Here is a 12,700-nt window from a genome sequence, read left to right as displayed (position 1 = left end):
AGCGTCCGACTTTTGCTTAGGTCATGATCTCGCGGTTCGTGTGTTCGAGCCCCTCATCGGGCTCTGTGCTGACTGCCAGCTCTGAGCTTGGAGCCTGTTTCAGTCTGTGACTCCCTCTCACTCTGACCCTCCCCTGCTCACGCTGTCTCTCTCTCTCTCTCTCCTAGAAATAAATAAAACATTAAAAATTTTTAAAAAAAGAAAAACATAAAAAAATTTTTGAAAAAAAGGGAAGTAAAGGTACTTAAGCGCTTGAACATTTTCCTAACACTGAAGAGAATAGTCCCAAAAGTTAGTTAAATGCACTAGACGATTTACTTGGCTATGAGCTGGGGTTTTCTCTGTGTGTGTGTGTGTGTGTGTGTGTGTGTTTCAATCTGACCCTCGGAACCTTGTTTCTTTAAAATTCTTAGGCTGGAAACACACACACACACACACACACACAACAGGTCTCTCTTTCATCGCCTTGCTCGATCTTAAATTCTCTCACGCATCTATCAAAAACAGGCGACTCTTTATAAACAGTTGAATCATAAATGCAGGAGATAACTTTAATAGGATCCAAAATGCAAATTGGAATTTTTAAAGTAAAATTCCAACGTCTACATTGACTTCTAATAGAGAGAGATCTTTGAGCCCAGGAAGTCAGAGAAGGATTTTAACATCCTGAACACGGGAGAGGCTGCTGCCGGGGAGAAAATGGAAGCCAGACCGTGCGTGAGGGTACGAAGCCATGCTCGTGAATAGTTCAGTGCCCAAAAGAAGTGCTCTCAGTAGCAGTTGGGAAGCCAGTTACCCCGGAGAAAACATTTTCACGGGTAGCTCTGTGGTCAGCCAGGAACTGGTCACGTGGCTCCAGCTGGCTTAAATAGGTGCGGTCGCTGAATGCTTTTTTGTTAACAGGATGCCAACCAACACTGTACAAGCCACCTCTCTCTCCTGGATGGACTAACGGTATATGAGGCAGACGGCCATTCGGCGTTTGTTATTGGCAAAATTCTCGAGGTCCAAGCAGACATAAAGCTCTTTCACTCGGTGAATGTGATTCAGTGTTGGCGACACACTTGACGCCAACGTCCCCGACGAACACTGGTGACACAAAAGAGCCTTTCATTCTGTAAACATGTATGAGTGAGCCCGCACTCGGAGCAACACAAAGGAATGACCGATGAATGCGTCCCACTCCAAGCATCTGATGGCATTCTCAGTTCTGCAGAGGATATGTTTTATGGTCCTTGATACAGGGCTCTTGCTTTGTAGACCCTGCATATGTAATTAACAACAGCTTGAGACCAGTTACATGCTGCCATGGGATCTTAGGGCCAGTTATATACGACCATTGGAGCTTGGGGCCAGTTATATAAAACCACAGGATCTTGGGGCCAGTTATATACCGCCATCAGATTTGGAGACCAGTTATATACCGCCACAGGAGCTTGGGGCCAGTTATATACCACCATATGCACAGCCTCCATCTTGCCCAATGAGAACACGTGATCGAGATCGGGTGAGTGGCGATTTTTCAGGACTGTTTAAATGTAAGCCACACCAAGATGCCATTATCTTCCTGTGCCTTCGGAATTGAAGCTTCTTCACCAGGTAGGACAGGGTAGAGGACATTCATATTCCTGGCGAGTTACCATGCCCCACCCCCTCTTCCTAGCATCTCACAACCGCCCTGATCAATGAACAAAGCCTGCGTTGTTTGGAGAATGAATGAGGACAGCTTTCTTCTGTGCATTTCATTAAAACCTGAAAGCTACGGTTTGCTGCCAGGGAGGGTGCCCTAATGAGTTCCAACAGCCTGACATTCAAATCTGAGTCATCATCAACGCGCCCAGCTCCGCAGTGGTCGTCCTGACGTCCTGACGTCGAGGACCATTCAGCAAGCCTGACGTTTTTGTCGTGAAGGATTTTTCTACCGTTGGGGGCCAAATAAAGGTTCTTTGTAGCAATGGAAACACAACACAAGACCTTTCTTTACACTGCTAAGGATTGATAAATAGTTCACCGAGTGAACCAAAGACTTTTTATTTTGTAAAAGCAGATAACACCAAAGTACTATGTGGCATTCATAGTCATTGCAAAAATGAGGGCTTTCAAAACATCCAAGGCGTAAGCTTAATCAATGGTTACAACTAGGATTTTCAGCCAATATACAGATTTTTGTTCAAGGTCTAGGCTTGATCTCTACCTATTATTCACACGCATTCCCTTCGCCTATTTATTATCAAAATGGGGACTCCTGACAGCCGGGCCCGGCTTTATCTTGATTTTGCAGGTGACACAGCAGTGAACCCAGAACTCTGGCTTGCCAACGGAGTCCCAGAAATCAGGTCTTCTGATGCCCTGCAACAAGCTGCAGCTCTCAAACATAAAATCAGAATTCAGACCCCCTGTGACAGACAGTCAGGGCTCCACAGCTCTCCGCCACAAGGAAAGCTGGGTTCTAGCCCCACTTGGGTTCCCTCTTCAAGAGCTCCGCTGTAGAGCTTTTTAAGAACCACACTAAACCCAAGTGGAGGAAGTGGATAAAATTATCCACCACTTTTTCCATTAAGGACAAAAAAAAAAAAAAAAAGAAAGAGAGAAAGTGCACTGGCAAATGGGAACATGGTGACGGCCGTATGGTTATGAAAACTGGTTCTAGAAATCCCTCCTTTCAAAATTAGCTCCCAAGGTGGTCCCGAGACCAAATGGAGGTCCCAAAAGCGGTTAATACAAACAATTCTTCTACAAAAGCCCCTCATGGAATGTGGCTGAGGGAAAGCAGACTCCTGGGGAAGGGCCGGCCCTACATTTTTGGCACACGTTTCTGGCCTCACGGATATGTGTGTGGCTGGCAGGTGTGAGTACCTCCTCCTGGCACTTAAGGACGAATGAGCACATTAAAGTGAATTGGTGTGCTCATGAAAAGCCCGCAATTACAGACTCTGAGAGCCAAGCCCTTCAGTTTGTAAGGCAAGATTTTTTTTGTCGCCGGAAGTGGGGGACAGGTGAACCTGAAGGCAGGCACTATAAGGCTGAGTCAGCCGTACTCGGGCCAGACAGGGCTCAAAAATAAGGCAATGTGTGGCTTCTCAGTGGGAGACCGTCCCCCAGAAAGGCCCACGAGGCAAGAAAAGCAGCTGGCCAATGGCAAATCACCAGAAGATATTTGGACGGGGCCACGGTCACAGTTAGATGGGGTGACCTGGGGTCACGGAAGGCGGGAGACCCTTGGACCAGCACTCAAGGGGAATGTCTCTTGCGTGTCCTGCGCACAACTCCGAGCAGCAACCTCTGGGGTTCTGGAGGTGTGTGACATTTGCGAGACGTTTTCCCCCCAAAAGAAGACACGGAGGTGAAACCCCTGGAGGGAGGAGGCCCCTGGAGGTGGCACCCCCACCAGGGGCAGGACCGGGTCCGAGTCGGCGGAGAGCACTTCCTGCAGCGCGCGGCTCCCTCCGGGTCTGGCCGAGTCCTACAAGCGCTTGTAGGTGCCCAGGAGAGCTTTGCAGTTGGGGCAGTAGTGATCCACGTCCTGCAAGGCGTCCACGCAGAAGGGGATGAAGCAGCAGCCCGCTACGCACCTGGAGAACAGGAACGCGACATGTCACCCTCCGAAACTCTGGACGTGGTGGGGGCTTCGGATGTCCCCGCCCCCCAGAACCTACGGCTGTCGCCTTACTTGGAACAGGGCTCTCTGCAACTGTCATGAATAATCTCAAGATGGGAACACCCTGCATCAAACAGGCTCCCTGACCTCAATGACTCCTGTCCTTGCACGAGGAGAGAGAGAGACACAGAAGCACAGGGAGGGACAAAGACGCCTCTGGGCAGTCCTGGAGCGGAGGGCCACCTGGCAAGGCAGGACTGTGCCCTCCGGGCCTTTGGAGGGAGCCCCGACACTTGATTTTGAACCTCTGGTCTCCAAAATCGCTAGAGAATAAAATGTTTATGGTTTTAAGCCAATAGGTTTGTGGCTGTTTGGAACGGCGGCCCCGGGACGGTAACGTGCCAACCAAGGCCAAGGCCGCTCCCTCAGACGGACTGTCTGTCCTGGGTGTATCTTCCTGTCTTGGGTCATCGGGGCATCTTTCAAAGTCTGAGACCAGGGCTAGTGAACTTCTTTTGTAAAGGGCCAGACGGTACATATTTTAGGCTGTTCTGCCGTTGTGGCCTGAAAACAGCCACAGACAGATGATCTGGGAACAAACGGTGTGGTGGGCCCCACGAGGACTTAAAATGGGCTGGATTCGGCCCCAGGGCCGCCAACGTGCTGGTCTAGACGGATTACTCTTTCACCCGGAAAGGCTGCTTCTCTTTAGGACAACAACCGATCAGAATTCCCTCCAAGAACATCTCTTAACTACGTAATCCATTATCCTCCAGGCGGCCCGTGGTAGAATAAGAACTAGAGCAGTCTTTGTCCCCAGTTCCTGGCAAGTAGCTCCAAAACACTCGGAATTTCCGGAGTGGCAGGAGTGCCTTCTGTTATGCAAAACAGCCCCCTTTCAATCACACCTGTTTTATGCTAATAACGCCACCAGGGCAGGGTTCCAGCCTCAGGATAGGGCTGGCGGGGTTGCTAGGTTAGAACTCAGGAGGGAGACGGTCTGGCGCTGGCACTGTGGTTGGACACATCCATGTGCCAGGGGGGTGAGGCACCCCAAATGCACGGGGACAGTGGCTCCTGCACCGGGGACCTTCTGGACCTCGCTCTATGTACCTCTTCACGGGGCTGTAGCGCCTTCCTGAGTTCTGTGAGCCGTTCCAGCAAGTTATCAACTCTAAAGAAAGGAACCCCCCCCACCTTTATACCTGGCCTGGGTCAGAAGGATGGGTGGCCCGGGTCCTGAAGCTGTGGGGGTTGGGCTAACTCCAGGTAGTCCCAGAGCGGAACTGAGTCACAAGACACCCAGCTGGGGATGGAGAGGTGGCTGGTATCAGAAAACACCCCCATAGCCACTGTCTGCCCAAATGTGGTTAAAAACCAGAATTTCATAATGTATAGCACAGTAAGTATAACCAATAATATTGTAATCACTTCGTGTGGTGACAGATGGTAGGGAACTAGACCCACTGTGGGGATCATTTCATAACGTAGAAATCCAGCGAATCACTGTCTTCTATACTGAAACTGATCTAATGATGTCAATTACCATTCGATTAAAAAAACACAACAATTTACAGGAAGACACTGATTTACATAAAGCACAAACAGGATATCGCCTGGTGAGGAAATAATGTTTTGAAAAAAAATTCGTCCCATCGCCTAAGTTTACCCAAGTTCAAATAAGGTCAGCCAGTGCCTGCGAGCTAAGCCTCCCCTCGGTCATATGCGGTCATATGCTTACAAACAGCCCCAAGCTGCAGGACATACACAGTCACTTACTTTATCCTCAACAACCTCAGGGAAGGGGGATGGGCAGTGTCATTACCTCCAGTTTTCAGAGGGAAATGGAGCACCAGAAATGAAGTCCCTTGCGCATGGTCGCAGGGGACTTAGGTAGGACTTGACCCCACAACATACATTTAATCAGAATGCAGGAAGGGACCCAAAAGCTGCCTCAGCGTGAAAGGGAGATCAGCCGAGGCCGACACTCAACAGAAGTTCCCTTTCTGTCTTCCCTGATCTCCAGGATGAGATCTCATGGTTAAGCATCCGACTTTGGCTCAGGTCATGATCTCACGGGTTCGTGAGGTCGAGCCCCACGCCAGACTCCACACCCTCTCTCCGTCTCTTTCTGCTCCTCGCTCACTTGCGCTCTCTCGCAAAAACAAGAAATTTTTAAAAACTAAAAAAGATAAAGATGAGTTATAATACAAATGTCCAAGGCCAATGAACTTCTATTTGGCCTTTTCTGTCCAGAACTGAAGACGTCGGCCATCAGCGCAGTCTTGTAGGCAGGACGGGGAATCAGGTGCAGCAGGCTGGTTTGGTCGCCCGTCGACTGCTCTGCACATGTGTCCCCAGTGAAGCTAATTACGCCCTCTGGGGCGCTGAGCCTCTCTTCGAAATTAGGAAGAGAAGCATCCTTCCTCTTTGAGCTAAGCCACAATGAGAAACAAGGCAGTCGCGCGAGAGCCAGGGCTCCTGAGAAAGAAACGCACAAACATGTTTCCTTTGAGGCAGAAAACAGAGCCTCTGTGGTTGTCTGGGGGACACTCAGGCCAGGAGCACGGAGGTGGCCTTTAGCTCTTTGGGAAGAAGAAAAAAGCAACCACCACAAAACTGTGTTTCCTCAAATTTCTCCCCGAAGAAAAACCCTTTCAATACAATGCCTGGGTGCCACCTTCCCAGTGTAGCCAGTGGGGAGAAGACTTGGGGTCCTAAAAGGACAGGAAGTTCTGAGGAGACGACTATAAAAGTATTTTAACGTGCAGACTGTTTAAAGCTTCTCTTAGAGTCAGATAAACATGATTAATTTCGGTCATGAAACTCAAGAAGAAAATTCCTGGGGCGCCTGGGGGGCTCAGTTGGTTGAGCGTCCCGTGTTGGCTCAGGTCATGACCTCACGGTTCGTGGGTTCGAGCCCCCGCGTCAGGCTCTGCGCTGACAGCTCAGAGCCTGGAGCCTGCTTAGGATTCTCTGTCTCCCTCTCTGTCTGCCCCTCTCCCGACCCTTCATGCTCTCTCTCTCTCTCTCAAAATAAATAAATGTTAAAAAAAAAAAAGAAAAGGAAAGGAAAAGAAATTTCTAAGGGCATCTCCCAGCCCAGACGCAGGGAGCTGCTGTGTTTGCCCGGGAGGAGTGTGAGCAGGGGAGCAAGATGTGGCGGATGGGACAGCAGCTTACAGGTGTGATGTGCTGCCGAGCGGCAGTCCCCACTGGGGACGATTTCTTAGGGGGAGGGTGTGCGGAGGGCAGGGACGCCCAGGACTGGCCCCGGCCACAGACCAGCGTGCGTGCGGTTGAGAAATCCCGAGGGAGAGGTACAGCGGCGGAGGGGGTGGCGTGCAGAGCCTGGGGCCGGGTGGGCTCGGACTTACCCCAGCAGGCACAGGCTCCCGCACGAGAGCCAGGTGAGGGCACCAGCGTTATAGGACAGCTGAGTCACGATCATCTTGCTGCAGGAAGGACAGCACATCTGGACGGGACGGTCGAAAAAGGAGACTGGCTGCTGCACGTAGACGGTCTGCACAGCGACTGCGGAACAGGAGCAGGTGGCCGGTGAACGGGGGAGAGGCGGCCAGTGACGAGGGGGCGGCCAGGGAATGGGGGGAGCAGTCCTGAGGCAACCGGGAGGTGGGGTCAGGGGCTCGGAGGTCCATGTTCACAGCAGCACCACTCACGAGAGCCACCCACGTGTCCCCAGTGAGCAACCAGGAAGGGACCTGTCCCTATGTGTGGAGTCCCATTCAGCCTTAGGACATTCTGGGGCGCCTGGGGGGCTCAGGCGATTTAGCGTCCGGACTCTTGGTTTCGGTTCAGGTCACGATCTCACTGTTTTGTGAGTTTGAGCCTCACATCAGGCTCCATGGCTGAAAGTGCAGAGCCTGCGTGGGATTCTCTCTCTCTCTCTGCCTCTCTCTGCCTCACATTGTCTCTCTCTCAAAAATAAATAATTTTTTTTTTAAACTTAGGGGAAGAAAGGACATTCTGATTCACATTACAACATGGATGAACTTGTAAGGACCTTACGCGGAGTGAAATAAATCAGCCACAGGACAAATACTGCGTGATTTCTCTTAGATGACACACCTAGAATCCTCCCCGACACAGTGGGTGGCAGTGGGCACCGGGGGCTGGGGCGGGGATGGGGGGCGGGAACGAGGAGCTGCTGTTTAGCCAGTTTAGAGTTTGTTTTTTTAAGATTTCAAAGTTCTCGAAAGGTGGTGGGGACGCCGTGTGAGAAGGTGAACGTGCTTAACGCCACTCAAGTTTACGACGATAAAGGTTCCTGGCGTGTTTTACAACACGTGGCAGGCTTCCAGCATCATCATGTGAGGGGCTCTTGACCCCCTCCCCCGAGCCCCCCCATGGAGATGAGGAGAAATTCCTGCAGCGGGGGACGTGGCTCAGCCCCGACCAAGCTTTCAAACTCGGCTCCCCACGGAAATGGGGGAGGGGGTGCGAGCTTGCTGCCAATGCAGGTCCCCCCCACCCCCCTCCCAGACAGCCTGATTCAGCAAAACGGGGGCAGGGTCCCCACAAAGCTCTTTAAGCTCCCTAAGTAGTTCTGTGAAGGTGGTCTGCAGACGGTTAACTCCAGAAACAGTGACAGGATGGGGTTTAGCCTCAATTTTCCTCATCCACGGATCAGTGGCTGCCAGGGGCTGGGGGACCAGGAGGGACGGCTAATGGGTGTGGGGTTTCTTTCGGGGGTGACGGAAATGTTCTGGAATGAGTGCGGAGGGCGGCACGAGTCTGCGACTTTGCCGAAACCCCTGAGTTACCGACACTTTAAAAAGTGAGCTTCATGGTAGGAAACCGTATCTCAGGAACGCTTTTATTTTAAAGAATGGGAGTCAGAGTTGTCGCCAGGGTTACGGGAGATAAGGGGGGAACCTCGCACGGTGTTGTGGACACAGTGAACCCTCGATAAACACGGGGCTCCTGACGAAGTCCAAGGCCCAGCGATAAGGCTGGAGCTTATGGAGCCCGGGAAGGCCGGCCCAGGCTTAGCGACTGGCCTGGGGACTGGGGCGGACACGTGAAGCGAGTATGTAAGATCGTGCTAGAAAGGGAAAACATGTCCAGGCGCTCACGGTCGCCAGGGGCGAGCCTCGAGTGATGTAAACCGTGGGGTCCTGAGCACTCAAAATGCTTCTGGTTTTTGGCAAAGTCGTCGAAGCTTGTCAGAGCGACTTCCTTCTGTCTCCCCTGGGCCACCATTTCTGTGACCTACGCATGTGGGGAAATTAACTGTCGTCCAAGCTCACAGAACTTAATACTCCTAGAAAGTCCTAGGAAGACTCCCCTTCCAGAAAAGGAGTATTTGAGCATGTTAACGTTCACATGTAAATTGAATTAAAATCTTTTTTTTTTTAATTTGGTGCAAGAATAAATTATCGATCAGAGCATGATCTGAAATTACCTAACATCACCTGGTTCTCTTCCGGCTGGAGGGGTCAAAGTTGCTCGGGCACGTTGACACTAGCTCACCTTTATCAAACGATTACTCAGAGAATTGTATTTTATCTTAACAACCCGCTGATAAAGGCACTTGATGAGCCCCGTTTTACAGGTGGGGAAACTGAGGCCCGGGGCCATCAGGTGAAGCCAAGCCCTTTCTTTGAGCTGGCGGTCTCCTCCTGAGCAGCTTGTGATACTGAATGAGCAGGGCATCTGGACACCAGGAAGTCCCAGAGGGCAAGGCCATGAAGAAATTGCTGGAAGGCAGGGAAGCCAGGCGGGCAGGCGGGACAGAGTCAGTCCCTGGGTTCCTAACTCCTGGCTGTTTCTGCTCCCTCTCCTCCTGCAGCCCCGGCCTCGAGGCAGAGGTTTGAGCCTTAGCGGGAAGGGAGGGGGCCCTGGAAAGCAACCCCCCACATTTCCCGCTTTCCCTGAGGTGACTGGTGTACCTCTGTGGTCAGCGCCAAAGGTTCGGCTTGTGGCGGACGCGGGCAAGTTCATTAACTGTACTTTGTTAGGGGAAAGAGTGAGCCTTGCAGGGGTGGAACCCGGAAGACTGGCCGGAAAATTCCAGGACAGGGGGTAAAGGCGGACTGGCTGGCATTTCGTGAAGACTCTCAGGCAGAATCACTTTGGGGGCTTCCCCGGTCCCTGCAAAGCCCCCAAAGCCAGGCCGGAGGGCTGAGGGGAGGGGTGGGGACACGGGGGGGGGGGCAGCGCGTACTTGCGTTGGCGTTGGGGACGGGCCCAGGCTGGGTGTAGTACGCAGGGGGATTCATGCCCTTCCCGTCTAGGCCCGCCACCAGCCCTGTGGTCGGCCCTGGTGCGGGTGCAGGAGGCACGGGGAAGTAACTGTTGACCGCCACCGTCTCTTCATAGGATGGGGGTGCCGACGGCACCGAGGGCCCAGCGGCCTCCTGATAGGATCCGGGGACAGACATTTTACCTAAAGCAAAACAGAGGACACCGGATCAGAAATGTGAGCGACACCTCTTTCTCACTCCCTCTTTCTCCTCTTTCTTAAATGTTTTCTTTTTGAGAAAGGGAGAGACACAGAGCAGAGGAAGGGCAGAGAGAGAGGCAGACACAGTATCTGAAGCAGGCTACAGGCTCCGAGCTGTTAGCACGGAGCCCGACGTGGGGCTCGAACTCACAAACAGCAAGATCATGGCCTGAGCCACCCAGGTGCCCTGTTACAGTTTTTTAAAAGTAAACACACACACCCCAGCTCCCGTTTTGAGAAGGCGGTGATCAGAGCGGCCATGCACACAGTTCCTTTCGTGAGGGCAAAGAAACGGTGCGCCCCACCCCCCAGCAGAGCTGATGCCCGCCTAGAATGACGTGGCCTGTGCCCAGAGAGCATTCCTGTCTGAAGCCCGTGCTCAGCAGCCCCGGGGCAGCTGGAGAAGGACACAGTGCAGCCCTTTGTGTCGCTCTGTTTTTCTAAAGGGGCAGGGCTAAGGCAGCCTTAGAAGGTCCATTCAAACCTGGCTCAGGAGACCCAGGGAAAGGAGCCCTGGAAGGCGGGGCGCACCAAATCCTCCCCCGCCCCCCCCCCCCCAAGCTGCTTCGTCTTCTAGAACCCGTGGGAAGCGGAGACAGCAATGCACTCTGCTGCGGAGAGAAGGGGAGGCTCCTTTGAGGAAGCTCTCTCTGCCTTTGAGCTGAGACCAAAAGCCGAGATTTCTCTGGGAGGGGGAAGAGAGGGGAGGAGGTTCCAAACAAGAAAGAGAGGCAAGGGAAAGTGAGTCTGTGTAAAGCAAAGTCAGTGAATAAAGCTAGACAGGTTGGGGCCAGGTGGCTGAAAATGTGAAAGTCCCGTGGAGGGGTTGGGGCTTTATTGTGGATGTCTGCCCGATGGAACCTTCTGGAAGAATGGAAGTGTTCTCCATCTGGGTTGTCCAATATGGCTGTCCAGCCACCTGCCCCACACTCCCCCCCCCCAACACACACACAGTGGCTGGACCCTCGGAATGTGGCCGGTGTGACCCAGGAAGTGAAGTTTTACACTGTATTTCAAGGGTAACTGATTTAAATTTAAAATCTAATAGGCAGGGCGCCTGGGTGGCTCAGGCAGGCAGGCATCCAGTTCTGGATTTCAGCTCAGGTCACACCCTCACAGGTCATGGGTTCGAGCGTCTCAAAGTGACAGTGTAGAAAGTGCTTGGGGTTTTCTCTCTCTCTCTCTCTCTCTGCCCATCCCACGCATGCTCTCTCTCTCAAAATAAATAAAGAAACTTAAGAAAAAAAAATCTAATACACAATGCAATGATCGGAAAACTTATGGAAGCTTTCCCACCTTTCCAAAGGACACCTCGGCTATGTGAATCTGCTTTTCCTACAGCAAATTGAAGGAGCTCTGACTCTAGATCAAACGTTTCTGACAAAACATTAGCATCCAACTGAGGATATGTTGTCAACATAAAATACACCCTGGATTTCAAAAAGTTTTTAAATATTAACGTGAAAAATGTCATTCATAATTTTTTATATCGACTGTATGTTGAGATGACAGTTTCGGGCAGGTGGAGTTAGTGAAATGTGTTCCTGTGATCCATTCCACATGTGTGTCTGCACTTTTTAAAATGCAGCTACTCAGAACTGTTCAACTATCTACTCACTGTGGCTCACTGTCTGCTTCTCCAGACGCCAGTGCTATGGAACAGGGGAGCCATGGAAGGTTATAGAGAAGAGGAATGGTCCAACCCTAGAAAGTGCAGGTGAAGCCGGTCTGTAACAGACACTACAAGCAAACCGGGGGAGGCCCCTCCCATGGAGGCCCCTCCCGTGGAGGCCCCTACGGTGGAGGGGATGGCGGGTGGCAGTTACATTCAAGTCTGCGGGGGACAGCTAGCCTGGGCGTCTCTGAAAATGGGTCCAGGGTTTAAAACTGGGAACCTGGCGAAAAGCGGTCACGGCATGTTGTCCGTTGCCTCTGACACAGGGGAACAGAAAAGCAGAAGGAGGAAGAGACAGAGACCACAGACACCAGCCCCAGGACCGCCCAGCAGCTGCTCCGGGCCCGAGCACGGGCGCGTGGGGACTCGGGCTGGGGGCGCGCTCTGGAGGAATTCCCGACCTCGCCGAGCGTCAGGGACTCGCGGTCCCTTCCTGTCTCAGGAAAGGCAGACCCCGAGCTGCCTACACAACTTATTATAAAAACTGAGTCATAGAAGAAAACCACATGATCCGAAAACGCGGGGTGTGCAGAAAGCCTAAAATAGCACCGGGCGCTCCGGCTGCTGGGGGAGCTGCTCTGGGAGGGAAAAATACGGTCTCGGGGGGGCCCTGAACTGTGCAGAAAAGGTTTGGGTCAAACCGTCGGGAAACAATGACTCAACGCGGAAGCGCAAATTCCTCCACTTCAAAACCACTGCCCCTTCCTCCCAAAGTGACAAAAGGCAGCCAGAAACCTTGTGGTCAAGGGTGAGCGCGGAGGGGGTGGGGGTGGGGGGGCTTCTTTCGTCTAAAGTTAGGAAGGGCCTGCGCTTCTGGAAATCAAGGCCGGGCGGCTTAATTGTCCAGGCATCGAGGGTCTGGTGGCCACAGCCTAGTTTCTGAACTTCAGGACCACGCCTCTTGGGAACGCCGACTTGGTATCAAAAAGCCGCACAATAAACACTTACGATTCTGAACAGG

General features: G+C 52.3%; 1 protein-coding gene across 1 annotated transcript in view; it reads right to left on the bottom strand.

Annotated features, from left to right (window-relative positions):
- Positions 1–530: 530 nt before the first annotated feature.
- Positions 531–12,700, bottom strand: part of LITAF (lipopolysaccharide induced TNF factor) — a 28,733-nt gene continuing 16,563 nt past the window's right edge. Inside the window, exons 2-4 of the mRNA XM_039233603.1 lie at positions 9,786–10,007; positions 6,976–7,132; positions 531–3,572 (exon numbers count right to left, since the gene is read on the bottom strand). Of these exons, the coding sequence (XP_039089534.1) occupies positions 3,464–3,572; positions 6,976–7,132; positions 9,786–10,002 (483 nt within the window). The 5' untranslated portion in view covers positions 10,003–10,007 and the 3' untranslated portion in view covers positions 531–3,463. The remainder of the gene's footprint in view (positions 3,573–6,975; positions 7,133–9,785; positions 10,008–12,700) is intronic.

This window comes from Hyaena hyaena, unplaced genomic scaffold (genome assembly GCF_003009895.1).
Source record: "Hyaena hyaena isolate Hyena2069 unplaced genomic scaffold, ASM300989v1 scaffold_76, whole genome shotgun sequence".
Lineage (NCBI taxonomy): Eukaryota > Metazoa > Chordata > Mammalia > Carnivora > Hyaenidae > Hyaena > Hyaena hyaena.
Note: the sequence above shows the minus strand (reverse complement) of the source record. Positions and strands in the feature narration are given on the sequence as shown.